Source organism: Globicephala melas, chromosome 18 (genome assembly GCF_963455315.2).
Source record: "Globicephala melas chromosome 18, mGloMel1.2, whole genome shotgun sequence".
NCBI lineage: Eukaryota > Metazoa > Chordata > Mammalia > Artiodactyla > Delphinidae > Globicephala > Globicephala melas.
Window position 1 is genome coordinate 68580897 of NC_083331.1, and position 21452 is coordinate 68602348.

A 21452-nucleotide genomic window follows, 5' to 3' on the forward strand; every position below is an offset into this window, starting at 1 on the left:
GTTCTACATGTGGTCCCTTGATAATTGCCTAAATTAAAATATTAAAGGCCTAACAGCCGCTGTGTTGACCTTTTTCTGCCTTGCTGCAGACAGATGAGCTGCTGTTTATTAGGAAGGCTTCTTCCCACAGGTGAAGAGCTATGTGAGCTTTGCTCTTCTCTTCCCACCCCTTTACCATGTTGGGCATCAAAGTCCTGCTGTTCTAGCAGCTTCCATTAAATTCTTCTATCCTCAAACCCCCTAGGACATGCTGGACTATCTTAACTATTTTGATTAGCTTTTAAATACTTTAGATTCCAAAACTTAAGCACAATAATTTAACAAATATTTCATCCTCAGCAACTGCTCATTTTAAAGTTTTACATGGCTAACCTCTGTGCCTTACTGCTGGTATCAAACAGGGAGATGAAAACAAGAATCAGTGATGTACTAACTAACTTGTTGGCTGGTTAACAGCAATCACGTTCTTCAAAAGAATATTTTGAACTTGTGCTATTTTTTTTTTCCCCCGTGAAAATCACAAAATCAGAACTCTAATTGGGGCTGTGTCCTTACAAAGGAAAGCCATGAGAAAAGCTGTATAAACATTAAAGTCTCGGGGGACTAACAGTAACAGAAAAAAACCCACATTTTACAGTTGAGAGGGTGAGGCAAAAAAGGAAAGTGTTACAGACATGAAAGCCACAGGACCAGTGTTCCTATGGAGCTGATGAGCAGAGCTCCGGAGTCCTGCTGCATGGCTTGACTGGGGTCCGCACTGGAACTCTCGGAAGAGTAGAGTGGGGAGTGTGATTAGAAAGGGCATCGTTCATGCTCTCCTTCAGTTGGAAGGCACCATCAAATAGCTACAAACACATCCCACGAAAGTGATGTATAAAGTTTTGTTTGTTTGTTTGTTTGGGGTTTTTTTTGCTCTTTCTTAGTTCCTTTGTTTAGTGGGAGAACAAAAAAATATGTGTTGTACTGTATAATAATAGATCAAGATAGTTTGGTCTCTCTATATTTTTAGATTGTTATTCTACTTACTGGGAGCTGAAATGTTATTTGAGATTGAAATTATCCATCTGCTTCATGGAAATTAAATTTGTTGTTAGAAAGATAGCTTCACAATATGAACTTTCTTTTCTTTTCTTTCTTCCTCCCAGGTCCGGGTTGATAGTGGCATCCAACCAGGAAGTGATATTAGCATTTATTATGATCCAATGATTTCAAAAGTTAGTTCGACTTCTTAATGATTTCTTTCAGTTTTCTTCTGAAGAGACAATGGACATATATAATTTAAAAGTCTGGGAAAAGAAAAAGTCTGGAATGGGTACTTTATCTGAATCATGTGCTATAATTAAACAAATAATGATGGCCACTGATGGAAAAGTGAAAACTGAGCAGCTTTTCTTTCTCTTAAGAGAAATTTCGACATTATGTTAGTTGGCAACACTCCCTCCTCCCCAGTGAAATCACCCCATCACCCCATCACCCCAGTCGCCACAGTAACAAGCTTAGCTAACCAGTGGCACCAACCCAGTCCACTGCAGGGAAGAGTTACGTTGCTTTCTGGCCAGTGAACATTGTCCAAGATGAAAGTATGAATGCAGGTGATGTCAAGGAGTTGAGGTGATAGGCTGTGTTTGTTAAAGGACTTTTCACCTTTTCTCTTCAGTTTTTATGAATTACTAATTACTTATGTAGATTTAAGATAATTAAATTTTGTGTAAGACTATAAGATGTCTTTTTGCTCCCTTTTTGAAATTTGACTTTCCAGAATATATTAACCAGTTCTACTTAAAATTTTAGATCTTTTGACATTTTCAAATCTTATGATCTTATAAAGTGTAAAATTCTTACTATAGTGGTTGAAACTGGATTTTATTTAGAATATCCTATTTTTTCTAAAGTGATAGACCTGTATTGAAGGATGACTTCTTTACTAAAACCCCTATTTCTTTTTCCTTTTCTTTCTTTTCTTTTTTTTTTTTTTGACCATGACGAGTGGCTTGCGGGATCTTAGGTTTCCTGACTAGGGACTGAACCCGGGCCCCAGCAGTGAAAGCTCGGAGTCCTAACCACTGGACCACCAGGGAATTCCCAACTCCTATGTCTTAAGATTTTTCTTTCTTCCAAGTGTACTTTTTTATGTAGTTGTAGTAAACAACCCACTTCTTCATTTTTCTTTTTTCACTTAAGTTTTTATACTAATATTGTTAAAGTGAACTTTAGGTATTTTGTTTGTTAGAGAAATACTATTTAATTAAAAAATAAAAAATACAATAAAATATTATAGATATAGGGTTCCATTTTTAGATGAATACATTTCTGTTCAGAAAAATGGTCTGCAAATTAATTTTCAACCTGGCTTGTTATTGAACAGCTAATTAAATGTACCAAAAAATTGGAAACTATAGATTGACTAACATAGTAACCAGAAAAATATTTTACGAATAGTTCTTATTGCTAATTTATAAAAGGTCTAACACATATAAATAGGCACAAAATCATATAGAACAGTAAGATCTTTCTGTTTTTCCAATATAAGAACCCTTTGCTTCTGGGCTATATTATGTGTAAAATTAGCTATTCAGGGCGTCATACTTGAAGGGAGAGAAAAAACAAATCTTGCCTAATCCTCCACTATCCCAGATGTTTATATCCCATCCTAAATGTTCACAATTTTGATATCTTTCGTCTTAAATTTTTATATGCTTGTTTTTGTTACATTTTGGTTTACCTCAAATAGCTCTTTTCTGTGACAGTGAAATCTTGGAGAAAAGTCTGAAATAGCTTGATTCTAATATTTGTTTACTTAAAAAATCTTAATTGACGTAGTTTGTACTAAAAACTGAACCACTGTGAAATTTCAAAATATTTTCTGGAAATCTGTTATGAAATATTTTAATTTTTACTAGGATGAAATGTTTGACTTACAGATAGATAGATCTATATCTATATAAACTGCTTTGTTTGTTTGCTTGCTTTTAGTTAATCACATATGGTTCTGATAGAAGGGAAGCACTGAAAAGAATGGAAGATGCACTGGATAATTATGTTATTCGAGGTAAAAACAAACATTTGAGGTTATGTTATTATACCTTGAGTCCAGGTCTAGAAAACAGCTTGAAGATTTATTAGAGAATTCGATAGAACATTTGCTTACTATGCGTTTAAATAGAAATAAAAGCTTGAATTAAACTGACATACTAATTAAGAATAGGTATTTAATTTTCTGTAGCAATCATATACTTTCCATATACATCTGAAATTAAGTTATTTAATTAAACTTATGATTGATGACTTTTCCTGGATGCGCATTTAGTATTTATAGACTCTTCATTCTGGAGTCTTTTATTGTCTAGTGCAGCTTGACAGCCAATTTGCTATATTATTGTCTTTGTGTTTTTGTATAGTTTTGAAGTTTGAAACTTAAAAATGTATGGAGATTTAAACCATAGTGACCCACATTTGACTACTTTGAGAGTAGAGGGAATGGCTCTTTGCTTCTTTGAATTAGAGCAAACTATAAAATATTTTCTAGCAAATGCAATTCTCTTACCTCACGTACATACAGGATAATTCTAATGTGTAACAAAGTGTGATCCTACAAGCCTTTAGGGTGTGTAGTGATATTGGTATTAGGAGGAGCCATTAAATTTAAATAATTAAAGTTATACTTATTTCCCTTAAGGAGTGAATTACAGTATAAATTTTATTAGCAACTTTCATTAGTAATGAAAAGATCATTTTACTTTAGCCCAACATAAATTAACATCAGCTTCAGAATAATGGAGTTTAATATCAAATTTAAAGTGTGAAATATAAGTTCACTTTGAATTGTGAATGAATACTGTGGGTCTAAGAACATCCGTAAGAAAGACTGGCTGTATAGTTTGGCTCTTTTCTGGCTCACTAAATATAGCAGTGAGGCTGAGAGGCTATATTTTGGAGGCTGAAAGGTGGGACGGTGGTGGGGTATGACTACCCAGCCTGTTTCAAGCCCACGTGGAGCTATTCTGCAATTTCAAAAAGCCTCCTTTTGAGTCGATACAGCCCATAGGTTGAAAGTCTTGACAAGTGACTGCAACTTCGTGTGAATTAGAAAAAGTGCTCTGTTCTCTGGATGTCTCCAGCCCTGAGACAGGGAGCCCAGCTTAGCAATGGAGCATGTCAAACCCTTACTTTGCCCCTTTGACCAACTTCCTTTGTGCAGTGAACAGTTTGGACAATAGCGGCCCAGGACAATTTAGTGACTCTATTTTTACACATCTACCTTGCCCTGCTAATTTTCATCTGTTGGTAGATAAGTCATGCAATCCTCACTTGTCGTCATGTTTTCTCTTCCAGCTTTTCTTTTGTTAGGTCAGGAGAACTTTCTTCCCTCCCTTCCCTTTTACTGTCACCCTCTTTTCTTCCCATCTGTTAATTAGTGATGGTGATTGTATCTAATCTCATGTGCTAGTGATTCACCTCCATCCACGAAAGGAAAGCTTTCAAGTGAACCTAGGTGTAATTTTAAGAAGTACCATTAACATCCAGAGCCTCTTAGAATTTGAAAATTTCCCTTCACATTCTTTCTGGCTATTTCTCTAGCTCCTTTTTAGCCTTAACGGTAGAGTATTTTCTGGTTTTATAACTCTGCTGTGTTCTACCATAAGCAGCAGATGCATATTTTAGCTGTACATTGGTTAAGTAGGCCTTGAGAGGTTTATTGCCCTACGGAAATAATATTGCCACAAAATTATTCTTGTGCATGTTTGGAACACACATTTAATTCGTGTGTGTGTGTGTGTGTGTGTGTGCGCGCGCGCGCGCGCGCGTACGTGCTTAACTATACATAGTACATAGACATAAACAAGGCACTTGGCAAGATTATTCCCAGAGACTTTTAAAGTATTTGTAAGAGTTTTCTATATGTTCCCCCTGCTGCCCCCACCCTATCATTGAATTTTTTATTGTGGTTGTTGAATTATTAGTTGGTGGTTAATTTAGGTTTCATTCTAATGAGCTTGAGTGGTAAATTCATGAATCTGAGATAGTCAATCTGAGTAAGAATATTTTGTCGTGTCGTATCTCTATTAAACTTTGATTTGGTATAACATAGTGGCATGGCATATGGGCAGTTTGTCAAAATATTAAATTAGCATTGGTCCCACCTAAAGGTTTTTCTTCTACTGTGTCTGGCTTCTGAAAGGAATATTCCTTTATATTTACAGAATACACCTTTTTTTTTTTTTTTTTTTTGCAATACGCGGGCCTCTCACTGTTGTGGCCTCTCCCGTTGCAGAGCACAGGCTCCAGACTTGAAGGCTCAGTGGCCATGGCTCACGGGCCTAGCTGCTCCACAGCATGTGGGATCTTCCCGGACTGGGGCACGAACCCATGTCCCCTGCATCGGCAGGCAGACTCTCAACTACTGCGCCACCAGGGAAGCCCCATATATATATATTTTTAAATGAACATGTTTTCCACTAATTTACTTATTATACTTTATGTATAAGTACACAAGTTACTATATTTTTTAATTCAGTGACTTAAATACAAAGTAGGCTTGCTATTATTCTCCTAACTTTAAATATATCACGTGTAAAGCAAGATATATTTTACTGTGCAGATAGATTTTTCCAGGCTTGGTATGAAATTTCTACCTTTGATTTACGGTGATAGAATAGAAAGAAATCAGACAGGCCTGGATTCATATCCTGTCCTGGATGCCATTTAGTAACTATGTGTCTCTGAATCTCACAGTCCACATTTAAGAGATAGAGTGCGAGTCTCTGCCTTATAAATTAGTGGTGAGGATTAAATGAGGTTCGGTATGTAGAAGGGCTTGGCAACAGTACTGCCTTGTAGAGTTCAGTAACCTTAGTTCCCATCTTCTTTTCTCCCTCTCTCATTACAGTTGCAAAACCACAGGTTTAAAAACTGTATGTCATAAATCATTATCAGTCAGTTGGTGTTATGTGAAATTTATTAAACCGTGGATAATAAGCCATATTGAAAGCCCATTTTAGGCCATTCCCAGTACTGTGTGCTGAGTTATATGCTTTCATTGCCCCCCATTCTACTGCCTTATTCAAAGCATTTACCATAACTGTAATTAAAGCATTAGTTGTTTAATTAATTGCTAAATGTTGTATTATCCCATAAGAGTATTAGGTACATGAGGGCAGTGATGGTGTTTATCTTGTTTATTTGTGTATTACTGGTGCTTAGCAGTTCCTGATACATGGTAGGTGATTAATATTTGTTGAATGAGTGAATGAATAAGTGAGAGATACTATCTTTATTTCAAAGAGTTTCTAGTATACTTGGTATGGAAAATACATAAGATAAGTGTAATATAAATTCCTAGGTGCCATAATAGTGGAGTGAAAAAGTAGAGTGGGAATTCAGAGGTGGAGAGGGTATCTTTCTTTTCACACCTCTCCCTTTTTGTCCTTTGAAAGTAATGTGAGTACTGCTTTAGGACTCATAGGTGACTCTTTTGAGAATATTTTACTTGTGCTTCCTTAAAACGACTCCTCAGAGGAGCAGTATTTTTAAAAAGACTGGTAACTTACCATGTTGGTGAAGTAAAGGTGATGGGCACACTCAGGCATCTCTGAAGTATGACCTACTGCTGTCTTCTGGGAAAATAAACTGGCACTAAGTGTTAAAAGTACATGTCCTTTCACCTAGCTGTTCAGTTTTTGGGAATCTACCCTATAGTGTTAAAAGACTGAATTGTGAGATGCTGTTTACAAGGACATTTACAGCAGCCTTGTTTGTAGTAGCCAAAATTCTGACCAGCCGCAGTGTCCACCAAATGGACATATCTTCATTATAAAATACTGTGCAGCTGTGACTTGAAGTCATGTCTGTATGTATTATTAAAGTAGAAAAGCAGTTTGGAGAGTAATGCAAGCTTTTAGTTAAAACCTTCTTGTCCTAAAATATTTTTAGTTATGTTTGGATGAGCACAGAGAAAGACGTGGATATATACACATTATATTGAAATATATATGATTTTTTTTAGCTCAAAAGAGGGAGGTGGTTCTTGATACATAGCCCCCAGACTTTTAAATTTTAGGCATTTTCAAACCTAGAGAAAAGATGAATGGATAGTACTTTGCACATTGGTACACGCTTCATCTAGATGAATTGTTAAACTTTTCTACATTTGCTTTTTTACTCCATCTCTTCCTTTCTTTGTCTTCTCCCTCCCCTTCACCCTTCTCTCCTGTTTTTTCCCCTGAACTATTTGACAGAAAGTTTCAGACGTTACGACATATCACTCCTAAATACTTCAGAATGCATCTTAAGGGAAGATTATGTTCCTCCAAAACCACAATACCATTATCTCACCAAAGGAAATTAGCAGCAATCTCATCTAATGTACTGTCCATATTGGAATTTCCTCAATTGTTCCCCACAGTGTGTTTTTTACCTGCTTTTTAGCCCCAGCATGGTCCAATCAAAGTTTATATTGGTTATGTCTCTTTATTTTCTTGCCCGCTTTGTATGTCTTAACATTAACTCTTCAGAAGAGTCAGGGGCAGTTGACATGTAGAATGTCTTACATTCTAGATTGGAAGTTTCAGTATTGGCCCAGAGAAGGCACTTGGGAAATAAGCTGGAAAGATGGGGATTGCCGTTGGAAAGTGATGTATTTTGAATTGGTGATTTTGAAAGTAGTGCAGTTACTGAACACTAGGTGATTTCAGGGTGTGATTATGGGACCAGGTGGCTAAAGTGGAAGAACAGATTATTTGACATGAGATCCTAAGAACGGAGCCGAGATAATGTCGTGTGGATCATCCACATGGGTGGTATGAGTTAGGAGCAGAGGGAAGGTCATGAGTTGGGTAACATAAATTCTTTAGAGAGTATTGCACTGTGGCAAGGATGTTGATAGATGACAGAGAATTGGAGAAGGTTTTCCTGACCAGAGAAAATAAACCTCAAGGAAACGGAAGTTTTTCCAAGGATTAGAAGAGGTAATGTTTTGTAAGTGGCAGTGAGGGTTGCTGGAGAAGTGAGGTCCTTGAGGACGTTGAGTATTTCAGTTGAGGGAAGAAGGTGAGTGGAATGTCCCATGAAGATGCCGGCTCTGTGGTAGACCCAACTGATCATGGAGCGCGCTCTCAGAAGGTATTGTGGAAAGGCCTGGAAAAGAGGGAGCAGGTGTTTGGGGAGGGAGGAGGTAGTTGAGTTATCTGAGGTTCCGAGGATGGGCAGGGAAGCTTGTACTTCCTGTAATGAATGCAGAGTCCCTGAAGTAACGGCAGTGAGCACTTGGGCTCAGAAAATGGTCTCAAAGGCATTCTGAGGGGGCTGGGTCTGTACACTTCATCTAGTTAACTTTTGAGTCTGTTTATTTTCCTCTGGCCCTGTAGTCCCAAGCCAACACTATCTATATCATGGATGAGTGCAGTAGCTTCCTGATTGGGTTCTCTACAAGTACTCTTTACCACATCAATCCATTCTTCAGTATGCACAGAATAATCTTTCTAAAGTACAAAGCCAGTGATCACTTCCCTGCTTTAGTGTCCTCCCATTGCCTCTGCATGGACTCTGCAGTCTGATTTATACCACTTTCTCTCAGGCCCCCTTTTTTCCTGCTTGACTGTTGTCTTCATTTACTGGTATGCACTGTCTTCTTTCCACCTGAAGACCTTTCATGGTTAAGCTAGTCTAAGCAGTTGTGACGGTGAGAATCAAAAATACAGTGACCTAAGAAAGACACAGTTTAATTTCTCTTCGATGTAACAGTTGAGAAAGGGGTTGTCAGCGGCCAGTAGGGAGACTCACACATTCACAGCAGATGGTTTTCATTTTGGGGCCCAAAGTGGCTGCTTTCATGCCCATCATCCAGCCTCAGCAGGAAGAGAGCAGGGACAGGGGAGTTCACGTTCACTGTTTTTCAGGGCATAACCTAGAAAGCACCCTTTATTTCTGCTCTTGTCCTATTGGTAGTTAGTCTAGGTGGTCATACCTAGATGCTCGGAAAATGGGAGATGTAGTTGATACCAGGTGGCCATATCCTCAGGTAGAGTGTAGCATTTCTCTTATTAAAGGAAGGAAAGGAAAATAGATATTGGCAGACAACTAGGAGAAATAAGAATATATACATGTATCTGCTCAGTTTTGGAAGCACACACATGTACACAAGACCAGAACTAATAAGGTGACATACCTGTAGGAGGTGGAGGGACGATCTGGTGGAAGTGATTGGGGGATGGGAAGCAGTACATGGACTGAAAGGGAAAGACTTCTTTGATTATACATTTTTGTATATTTCTGACTTTTAGATCCATTTTAATATTTTAAAATAAATAAAATCATTAATGTTCTGGTGGAAAAAACTCAAAATGGAATACAAACAGATGGACGGGACTGTATGAATAATACAATCATGCTGAAGGAGGGGGACAAAAAAAGCTAATCTAAATAACTTTTAATAGTATTTTTACTGGATACCCTCAAGGCAGAGATAAAATATGTATAAACAAATATTAAACTCTAGTTAGTAGGTTTGTTTTTCCTAGTTCATCGGTTAGCAGTTCTGAAACCAGTTTATGTATATTCTGGGACTGAGGAAATAAACACATGTATGGTGGATAAGAAGAGCCAAGTTTCTCACTGTCAGAGAAAGGAGTTACAGGTATGGGAATGGAAAAGTGTGGAATGAACCCCATGGTGTTGAATTGGAAGTTCAGTGTGAATTCATACTTCTTAACCTAGATTGAAAGATAAATATATAACTATATGTTACCGCATTTGTAATTTTGTGTGTGTACATACATACACATGCCCTCTAGCTGAGGATTTCTCAGCTGCAGCACCACTGATGTCTGGGGTAGACACACCTTTGCTGCAGGGGGCGCTGTCCTGTCCTGTACATTGTAGGGTGTTTAGCAATACCCTTGGCCTCTACCCAGTAAATGACAGCAGCATCGCCTCAGTTGTGACAACCACATACTTCCAGACATTGCCGTATGTCCCCTGAGGGGACAGTCATGCCAAATGATTGAGAACTGCTGTCCTGCTGGGTGTCATAGCAGCACTGACACCCAGAGCAAGGAGCACACCAAGCACCCAGGTCTTGTTTTCTGAATACCATCCCCCCATAAATGGAACCTGCACTCCTTGACAAAATGGCTCCTTTCAGGAAGAGTATAAGATGAGCCTGAAAGATATTATATAAGGATATAATCAAGTGTTCAGAAAATAGTGATGTGTCAAAAAGACACAGGAACCAGCTTTCAGGGGCTTCTGCTGGCCAATCTGGGAAAGACCTCAGCAACAAAATGAATAATGCTAGCAATAGATTAAAAGCCATGAAATAAAATATAAGTCCATGAGTTTATACTGATACAGATAGGTAAGAAAGATAGATGAGGGTGGAGCTCACAGGTCTTCCTTACAGTAGATTTTAAACTAACAAGTGTAGAAAAATCAGTACTTGGCAAACACCAAATTGTTTGGGTAAGAATCATCAATGATTGATGCTAAAATTAGTGGATGAAAGTATGATGAGAGACAGGTATTTGCTTAGTTTCATAATATCACCTCAGGTGATAACTAACTAATTACAATGGGACAAATAGTACCTTTAAAAGGGAGAAACCTAGCAACCTACCCAAATGATTAAAATTAATGTCACTGGTAATGGGACAAATCAATATCATGCACCTCTTGATATGATGCACTGAAAAGTACACATTCTTTCTGTGATATTCTTGCCAAAAAATATGTAACATGGATATAATCACGAGGAAACAGACAAACCAAACTGAAAAAAAGTGTACAATATAAATGGGTTGTACTCTTGAAAAGGTCAAAAAACAAAAAAAAGGATCAATTTATCTACATCAAAGGAAACTAAGGACACATGACAACTAAATGCAACGTGTGATCCTGGATTAGTTCCTGGACCAGAAAAAAAGTTTTCCTTTTGTAGTAAAGGTCATAAATAGGACAACTGGTGAAATTTGAATAAGGTCTGTAGACTAGATAATGATACTACTATCAGTGTTAATTTTTTGATCTGGTCATTGTACTGTGATTACAGAAGAGACTCTACTTGGTTTTAGGATATGTACACTGAAGTATTTAGAGGTAAAGTACATCTTACCTGCAATTTACCTTCAAATGTTTAAGAAAAAAATTGTGTGTGTGTATACATAAAAAGAGAGAGAAAGAGACAATGAATGACAAAGCAAGTAAATGTGGTCAAATAATAACATTTGGAGAATCTGGGTAAAGGACATACAGTAACTCTTTGTACTATTTTTGTGAATTTTCTATAATTCTGAAAATACTCCAAAATGAAAAGTTTTAAAAAAATAAGTGAAGAGGAGCGCGTGCTCCCCTCCTCCCAAAGCTAACATTCAAGGAATAAAAACAGAGAAGCATTTGTGATTTGTAGTTAAATATCATTCATCTGACTAATTCTAAAGGATAGAGGGGTTAAAAAATTGTTTTATGAAGAACAGAAAGTGGACAGTTTACTGTTTAGTTTGATAACTGTTTAGTTGTTCAAATGATTTTTTCTTTTTTCCCGAGCTGATTGTGAGCTTTTGTTAAGATAAAGATTCTTTAGAGCAAAAATGTAATTTGGTTAAAGTTAATTTCTGAGTCCCCATGAAATACGCAGTGGCTTTTGGCCTCTGTTTGATCCTGGCAGTGTGTGCAGCTAATGTCTGGCCAGTGTTTTGGAACCAGCAGGCAGTCAGGAGAAAGCTGCTCCTAGGGGTCCTCTCTTCTGTGGCCTGGTCGTGATTTCCCATACAGATGGGACCTCATGAACTTTGGCAGAGGTCATCCTCAATTCCCAGTCCAAATCTCAGAGTCATAATTTTTATGAGTATGTGATTAATAATATCGTAAAAGTTATAAACTAAGCCTGAGAGTACCTCTACTATCTGCTTATTGTTTGAACAAGATCAGTTTATATAATAGCATTGTCTTAACTGAAACATGGAAAGTAAACTAAATACAAAATGGTAACTTTCAGATATGTAGGATATCTTAGTTCAATGCTTTTTATCATTTATCTGATGTTTTGAGCTTTTAGATATAAAATAATTTTTGATTATTCCCTTATTTGGCTTTAGAATTAATTAATATTCAGTAGTTTTTGGAGCAGTCAGTTGAGGGATCTAGATTTTGGTTGTCTACCATTAGCTATTGTTTTACCTTACGATCCTTAGGAAAGAATAATAGATAATGACTAGTAATATATAATATTGCATAGTAATATGTAATATTTTACTCAGAGAACGTTAAAGGGAAAATGCTCTTATGTATTAATTTTATTCCTGAAACACTATTTAGCAAGGTAAAAGCCTATATTTTCATGCTGTATTTACTATTCAAGTAGAAAGATTTTTAAAAGTCCATGCTTCGTTTGTGTGCTTGAGCAGCTCTGTTCTTTGATGTCCAAAATGTAAATTAATATTTGCTTATGATTCTTTTGAGTTACATTTTCTAAAATCACCTCTTTTTCAACTTTGAATATGGAATTAAAGTGGAACATCATTTATCCTGTAAAACTGCATGCATTTAAATTTTTTGGATGTCATGGTCATGAATTGATCACTGGCATCAGAAAATAATCTTATTTTTGTTCAAATTATCATTAACTATTTCTGAAAGTTATGTTGTATTTTACTGAAGACAGAGTCTGATGCCAACTATTCTGGCATTGGCCACACAGAGAGCAAGGCAATTTATACCAGCATTAGGCTGTAACAGGAAAGCCAGTAGAGTTTAAATACAGACTATGGTGCACGTAAAGAGAACAGTATTATTTTTATTTAACTGGAGGAAGAAAGGACAGAAATTCTGAGGGTTAGAGTGCCTTTCTAAGTTATTTACTGTTTATGCAAAAAAGCTTATAAATTGAAACATTCTGAATCGTTAATTTGTACATAAGAACATTGTATTTTGGAAATAAAGTTGTAGCCACACCTTGATCTTCTAACATTCATCCTGTCCAGTCTCTCCTTTAGGATCTTATTTTTTTCCAAAACTTCAGTTATTATATACAGATAATTCACACATTGCTGGATTTGTCTTGCATTTCTGTGTTTCACATTCTGTTCTGGATTTCTTCATGTGAATGTCCACCTCCATGACCCCTATATTCTGATGTATACACATTCTAATCTGCATGCTAGTCTGAACTCTAATCATTTAGACATTATCAGTCTCATCTCACTGGCATCTCTAATTTAACTTGCAAAAGATGCATCAGGTTTTTTCCTTTCAACCTTTTCCTTTTCTGTAAATACTATTTCAGTGTTGTTGCAGAGCCAGAAGTTCGGGTGTTGACACTTGACTCATCTCCCCCATCCTTATGTCCACTGAATCACCAAGCCCTGTTTGCCTCCCAAATATCTTTCAACTCTGGCTGCTTTTCTCCTTCTGTATTGTCCACTCCCTAGCTGTGGTCTGAGGCCTGACCATTTTCAGCTTGTCTCCTGCAGTTGTCAGCTTGCTTCTTTCCATCTTCGGTCTTGACTCTTCCCAATCCCTTTTGCAGTAGCAGCCAGAGATTCCTGGAATGCACAAATCTAGTCATGTCTACCCGGTTTCAACCACTCTGGGTGCTCTCAAGGTAAAGTGAAATATTTGCATGGCTGTCAGACCCTGAATGCCCCTGTTTGACTTTTCCGGTGCACCGTTCTCTTTGCTCATACGCTTTGGCCATGGTGTCCTTCTTTCAGTCCTCTTCATAGAAATACCTGGTGGTATCCACTTACTTTTTACCACAATGAAAGGTCTTGGATACTTTAAGTTGCTCCCTAATATTACCCATCTTTGTGTCCTTCTGCATCTTTCTCTATTTTCTTTCCCAGCCAGGAAAGTTTGTGTAAGTCACAAATACTTTCCTCTTCCTGGAACAACACATCTGTCATTTACTGTGCATATAAATCTCTCTGGCAAGTTGTAACTCTTTTCTTCTAAAGTGGTTTAGTTTTGTCTGTTTGTAAAACATATGACAGAGGGATTCATTTCCCTTTTATAGCCTGAACTCTTTTCAAGGAATATTCTATTTAAATTCTTGTCTACCTAGTTTGTCTTTCTAAGCATCCTAACACTTGGCTTTTAATTAATTGCTCTTCATTTTTGTCTATCAAAATATCACCTATAATACAGGCAAATGTCAAATTTTTGCAATGATTTGTTAGATATATTGATGCAGTCAGAAGTTTTTATACCTTTCAGTAATTCCTCATAGAAATGTACATAATTACAAAAGTCCTTCAAAGTGTTAGTCATTGAATATGGGCCAAGTCATTATCCACAAAGCAAGGTTGGGATAACTGTGCATTTCTCCTGGGCATGTGCTGTGAAAGATATTTATTAGATCATTGTCTAGGATAACTTCTCCCGTGGAATATTTGTGTAGCTAAAGGAATAGCATTAAAATTTGAATTTTGGAACTTTCTCTAAATGTTTTGAAGTAGTTTGAATAGATTGAAAATTGGCTTTTATAAAACTTTAGACATGTAATATCTTCTGAGTCAGGAAGAGAGTTGCTCAGAATTTTTCATATGGTTGCTAGTATGGTCTAGTACAAAGGGATGCATAGAAAAATACCTGGAAGGCTGTATTAACTTGTTAACATTTGTTGGCTCAGAGATAGGAAGTCATATCAAAAAGTATGACCTTCTCCCCCATATGTACACATTAGGGTACAGGGTAACTGCTGTAACAAAGATTCTTAAATCCAGTGGTATAAATAAGATAGAAATTTATTCACTTCTCCCTGGTCCGTGCTGATGGGGTGAGTTAGTTTCCTGTGCTCATTTCAGGAGATACACACACATCTGTCTCTTCCCCCTCTGCTCATCCCCACACTTACCCTGTTGCTCCTCTTCATCTGCATTGCCAAAGCTGAGTTCCTGCTGTATCAGGAAGCCCTTAGGAAAAGGAAAGGAAAGGAAGTTCTGGCAGTTCTTTTTTTCATGTAAATGGGGCTGGAGTTGGATACATCATTTTAACTGTAGTCTCTTGTCTAGGAATTGGTTTGCCATGTCTAGCTATAAGATAGATGGGGAAATGGAGTCTGTGTCTGGATGGTCTTTTGTTCAGCTAAAATTCTATTGTGGAAAAAATAAAAAGCAAATTTTAGAGGAAACCTGCAGTCTGTCACAATATACTTCTGTATTTAAAATTTTTTGTTTTACCTATATTACTGTTGTAACTTATATTGTACTAAACGTTAGATGAATGATTCAGTCTCTCTGGATCACAATTCTCTTATTTTTGTCTCCTTTTGCCTTGTAATATTCTTATTCTATAACTGGTTACTGAAAATTCCCCCAAAGCATGTACCATACTGTTTGCTTTTGTGTACCTTCCTGTGATATATAATTCCTGCATGAGTAGTAGGTGTGGAGAAAATGTTGAGAGAGAGAGAGAGAGAGATTAATCTGCTCAGAACATCAGCATTGTTAAAACTTCGCAGCAGATGTGGCAGACTTTTGGTAAAGGGCCAGAGAATAAATACCTTAGACTTTGTGGGTCACATGGTCTCTGTTGCAACTACTGGGCTCTACTGTTTAGCATGAAGACAACCGTATATAAACACTGCTGGGTTTCAATAAAACCTTATTTACGATTTGACCTGCAAGCCATAGTTCGCTGATCCTTTCTTGCCTTATAGGATGGGTACACCCTCCAGATAGAAGTAGCGATAAGCTTAAATTTGTGGAGCTGCATTCTTACAGAATGTTAACTAGAAGTTAGGTAGGTAGGTCAGTGCTGAGGCTTAGGATGCTGTACAGCTTCTGTCGTTTGTTTATTACATGTTGTCTTCTGCTCTGTATTCTCATATAAAAGGATAATAATGAGCACAATAATAATTTACCTTTTTGAGTGCCTGGCATTGTGTTAAACATTATTTCATTTGTACCTCATGACAGTCATACTAACTAGACTGGTGATAATAAATCACCATTTCACAAATGAGGAAACTAAAACTTCGAGAGTTTAAATAGCCTTACTCAAGGTGAGAGGTAGATCAGGTACTTGAACCTGAGTGATTCTTTGCTTACTTTGTAATTATTCTTGTATAAGTGAGGATTCTATAAGACTTGAATCAGATCAAGAACAAGCAAGAACAGAATCAGGCTTTCTAGGTTTGTTACGAAGTATAGTGGTACAAATTAGAACTATGCAAGAGTGGGTTAAAGAATTGGAAGGAATTAGCAAACCTCTCTGTTTACTTCAACTTCAGCTCTCTTATGCTCCAGTCACCCTTCTAGTGGACACCTACTCTAATTCCTGCTTTCCATGGTTTTGAGATGGCTTTTTGCTTTACTTTTTACTCCTATTTAATATCTTTGTAATCTACTCCCTTCATAAAGTCTTTCTATATCACAGAATCCTCCTCATACCATTCATATCCCTCTTGTGGTAGTTACCTATTTAAACTTTACTTTGGAATAGTCATTGTGTACTAGGCTCAGTTTTTCCTACTTGATCACAGGCTTTTTTCTTCTTCTCGTCCTCTTTGTCGTCTCCCTTTCCCTCCTCCCCCCCCCCGCATCCCACCGCCCCTGCCCCCTGCCCCAGCCCCCCTTCTCCTTTTCTACTTATTTTGAAGTACACTTGACATATAATAAACTCATATTTAAAGTATTCAATTTGATGAGCTTTGACATATGCATGTATACACCTGTGAGACCATCACCACAATCAAAATACTGAACATTTTTGTCATCTCCCAAAGTTTCCTCATGGCCTTTGCCTCTCCACCCTCTCTCCGACCCTGTCCTAATGCAGCCACATGATCCACTTTCTGTAGGTTGCATTCAGTATGCATTGTTTTTGGTCTTGCTTCTTTAATTCAGCATAATATTTTGAGATTCATCCTTGTTATGTGTATTGGGGGACTCACTTCCTTTTATTGCTGAGTAGATTTCCATTATATGGACAAACCACATTTTGTTAATCCATTCACTGTTGATGGACATTTAGATTGTTTCCAGTTTTTGACTTTGCAAATAAAGCTGCTAACCTCTGTGTGTGTTTGTATAGGCATATGCTTTTATTTTAACATGGGTAAATACTTAGGAGTGAATTGTCTGAATCATATGGTGAGTATATGTTTAACTTTTAAAGAAACTGCCAGACAGTCCAAAGTGGAAGTAAACTGTAAAATCTACCAATTTATTCCCTGTCACCCACACAGGTGGTGACAGTTCCACTTGTTCCACATTCTTGCCGACACTTAGTATTATCTGTCTTTTAACCTTTAACCACTTAAATTGGTGTTTGGGTATATCCCATTGTATTTCTTTGACGGTGATGTTGAATGTCTTTTCCTGTGCTTACTGGCCATTTGTATATATTTTGTGAAATGTCTCCTTAGATCTTTTGCCTATCTTTTCTCACCTGGTTTGCTTGTCATCTTATTTTTATATTGTTAGCATTCTTTATATATACCAGATACAAGTTCTTTATTTGAGATATGTGTTGTGAATATTTTCTCTGTGGCTTGCAATTTCATTTTCTTAATTACATCCTTTGAAGAGCAGACTTTTAAATTTTGATGGAGTATAATTTGTTGATATTCTTTTTATGGTTCATGGGTTTTGTGTACTATCTAAGAATCTGTTTCCTACCTCAGGGTAACAGATTTTTCTCCTGATTTCCTTCTATAAGTCTTATAGTTTTAGTTTTGTGACCCAATTTGAGTCAATTTTTATGTATGCTATGAATTAGGGTTGAGGTTCACTTTCTGTTTTTCCCAAATGTGTATCTAGTAGTTCTAACATTTATTGAAAATACATTGATTTTCCCACTGAATTTCTTAAATTTGCATTCAGAGTTTTATTGCTGCCTCAAGTTCAGACATTTTTTGTTGTCAATTGAAATCAAGGAGGTGAGTAATCTTGCATGGTTTTTTGCTAGGCCATAGGACACTGATGATAAATTTCTCCAGATAATAGGAGTTAGATTTTTAACAGACTCATTGTTTTTAATTCAGCCTGTTACCATTTTATTTTTAGGTGTTACACATAATATTGCATTACTTCGAGAGGTGATAATCAACTCACGCTTTGTAAAAGGAGACATCAACACTAAATTTCTTTCTGATGTGTATCCTGATGGCTTTAAAGGTTTGTATATATTGAAGTATTTTAGTGTGTTAAAGTTATTATTTTTTATACTTTATTACAGTGTATACTTTATTCTGAAATTAGGGCCTTGGGCCTATATTGTACTTGATTTATGGATACACTTAGAGTATCCTAGACTATAGACATTCATGATTTTGAGTATTCATGAGTGACTCATGAATGTGTAATAATCTGTAATTTTGTTGAGTGAGAAATTCAACTAGTATGTGGAATGTTGTGTTTCTGAAAGTCAATACGTGTTTGTATTCCTCACTGATAGGAGTATATACAGGAACTCTTCTTTAATATTAAAAGTGTATCTTTTTGAAAATTAGCACGGAAAATTTCAGACTACTAGGTGCTATTCCTATTAATGAAAATGGGGATGTCTAAGAAGATGATGGCTTTATTCTGAAAAATGAGTTTTGAGTAAAGTAATGAGTGGACTGTGAAACTTAGCACTGCAAAGTTATCAGTGAGTGTTTCCAGGTAGTAGAAAAATTGCTCATTAAGTGAGAGAGAAAACCCTTGAGTGCGCATTGAAAATGTGGTTAGCATGGTGTTAAAGACACTGACAGGACTTAACGTGAGACTTACCAGAAATGTTACGCGCAGGCTCAGCGGCCACGGCCCACGGGCCCAGCCGCTCCGCGGCATGCGGGATCTTCCCGGACCAGGACACGAACCTGTGTCCCCTGCATCGTCAGGCAGACTCTCAACCACTGCACCACCAGGGAAGCCCTCTACGTATATTTCTAATGAGCTTGGGGACATATGAAGATTAGGTCTTCTCTCACAAATTTTAAGTGTTCTTTATATCCATTTAAAGTGTTTTAGTATATAAAATGACTCCTTCATTTTAGGAGCTGTATATAGATTCAGGTCAGCTTCACTGAATACATTTACAAAGCAACTTATTACATCAGAATTTATAATACAGAGTTTTCATAAGAATAACTGGAGATTACTGATTTGATTGTTCTTTCACAACTTCAGTGTTACAGGGCTTTATCATTAGTACCAAGAAAAATAAAGAATGTGTTTTATTTCAGAACTTAAAACAGAGACTAATGAATCATCAGGTTCTTTTTCCTGAATTTTTGAATTTTTAAAAATATAAATGACAACCTTAACATGATTGCACTTTTGTTCTTGTGTGATTATTTCATTAATATCTGTTGGTTGCATGAAGCCAGGAACCACTTAATGTTATTGCTTTTTATTGTTTCACTAGCAACTAAAACAGACATTAAATAAATATTTGTTGAATTAAGGAAAAGAATCTTTTTTATTTTTTTTTTGATTTAGATGATTCTTTTTATTTTTATCATGGCTTTACTGAGATATGTTTCACATACCATACAATTAAAAGTGTACAATTCAATGGTTTTCAGTAAGGGAAAAGAATCTTGTTCATAGTATGGGTGAGAAGGTATTACCTTGACTATTTTTACTTAACTGTACATGTGTCCAGATTACAAATTGGTTTTATTTTGATCCTAACATTTTGGCTTCTTGTCCTTTCCAAAGTTTTAATTAAAAGTTATTGTCGGTTGTGAAATGGACTCAGATTTCCATGTGCTTTTGTGTCTGCCTGGCTTACGTGAAACAGTAGGCAGAAGGAGAGAACAGGTCAAAACTTAAGGGAGGGCTTCCCTGGTGGCGCAGTGGTTGAGAGTCCGCCTGCCGATGCAGGGGACACGGGTTCGTGCCCCGGTCCGGGAAGATTCCACATGCCGCGGAGTGGCTGGGCCCGTGAGCCATGGCAGCTGAGCCTGCGTGTCCGGAGCCTGTGCTCTGCAATGGGAGAGGCCACAACAGTGAGAGGCCCGCGTACCGCAAAACAAAACAAAAAACTTAAGGGAACCTTTAGAACACACATATTGTATGTGTGCATGGGTATTTATATATACATACACACATTTATACATGTGTTTATGCATATTTGGTATTATATCCCATTACCATGGAAAAGAAAATGGAGCATTTAAAATTTCTAATTGGAGTTGGGTACTATGTGCTATACATTTAGCAGCAATTGAAAATGTTCCAAATTCTCAAGAGAACTCAGAAATTTTCTTAAAACCGAATATTGCAGTTTGCTGTAATAAACTTAAATATTACATTTCTTTTTTTGGCAGGCAGTTATCAGCACAGACACCATAATTCTGTTTCTTATGCATAACAATTTTTAAATTGTTATAAGTTGTTAGAAGGCCTTTAACAATTTTTAGTCTCACCCTTCATTTTACATGTGAGGAAACCAAAGCCCAGAAAGACTGATAAGGCTAAGTGACCAGTAATATAATAAAGCCAGAAATTAAACTTAGTGTTTAACTTAGTGGTTTCAACTTCTGTTTCAGTACTCATTCAGTTGTGCTAGGATTCAAATTCATAAACCACAGAAGTTTTCAGAGTATGCTGTATGTGTCATATCGTCTGTACAATATGTACAATATGACAATTTAAAAGTACACACCTATATTTGCCATTCTTAATGTCTACTGCTTATTTTATTCCTTCATATTATTTTCATGTCAGTTCTTTCTTCTCTGAATGGCTACTACCTCTTGTTCTTCTTCTTCAGATTACTGTATTTCTCCTTCCCGATTTTTCCCCAGAGCATGTCTTAGATATATTAAACTGTATCATCTTTGATTGTTTGATATATGTGCCTGAAAGAGACAGCAGGAAGTGGCAACTGAAGTTAATCCAGGATCTTATCCATATGTTTGAGGCGGAGTCATTTTGCCCCTTTGGGATTACCCATCTGCTTCCCATCTGTCCAGCTATCCTAGACACTATTCATAGGCAAGTGCCTGTTTTTATGACTGCATTAAATTTTTTTATTATATATGTATATTATCCCAAGTTTATTTGTAGACTAGGGCAGTGTTACTAAAGTCTCTTAGACTGAACCTTGAAATGATTGTGTCTAAACTTTAAAAATAGAATACACAAGAATTTGTTCTTCACGTCAACTTATTAGATGCTGATGTTGAAAAGCTATTTTCCTTTGATTCTGAAAAATAAATGGAAAATGGAGAAGTAGATATTTTGATTTTGAAATAAAGGGAAAATTGAAGAAGAAGATATTTTAAGAAGTATAATTTCAGATAGCCTAGAATGGACATTTTGGACTTACTTCTTTGCTGCCTTGCTACACTTGAACCACCAGCCCCATCAAAAGAAATCATTAGAATTATCTTTCTCTTCGTTGTGGAATGTTTAGACAACTTTGATTTAGCACAAGAAGTCTACTGTTAATTACACTTCTCTTTATTTTTCCCTTTGAATTTAGTCAAGTATTTCTGTACCTTTAAAAGTGGTAAATATGTGACTGAA

At 36.7% G+C, this 21452-nt stretch overlaps 1 protein-coding gene across 7 annotated transcripts in view; it reads left to right on the plus strand.

Moving 5' to 3' along the window:
- Positions 1-21452, plus strand: part of PCCA (propionyl-CoA carboxylase subunit alpha) — a 431262-nt gene that overhangs the window by 222148 nt on the left and 187662 nt on the right. For all 7 annotated transcript variants that reach the window (XM_060288232.2, XM_060288229.2, XM_070044087.1 and 4 more), the window contains 3 exons: positions 1146-1214; positions 2974-3049; positions 17997-18107. In XM_060288232.2, the coding sequence (XP_060144215.1) occupies positions 1146-1214; positions 2974-3049; positions 17997-18107 (256 nt within the window). The remainder of the gene's footprint in view (positions 1-1145; positions 1215-2973; positions 3050-17996; positions 18108-21452) is intronic.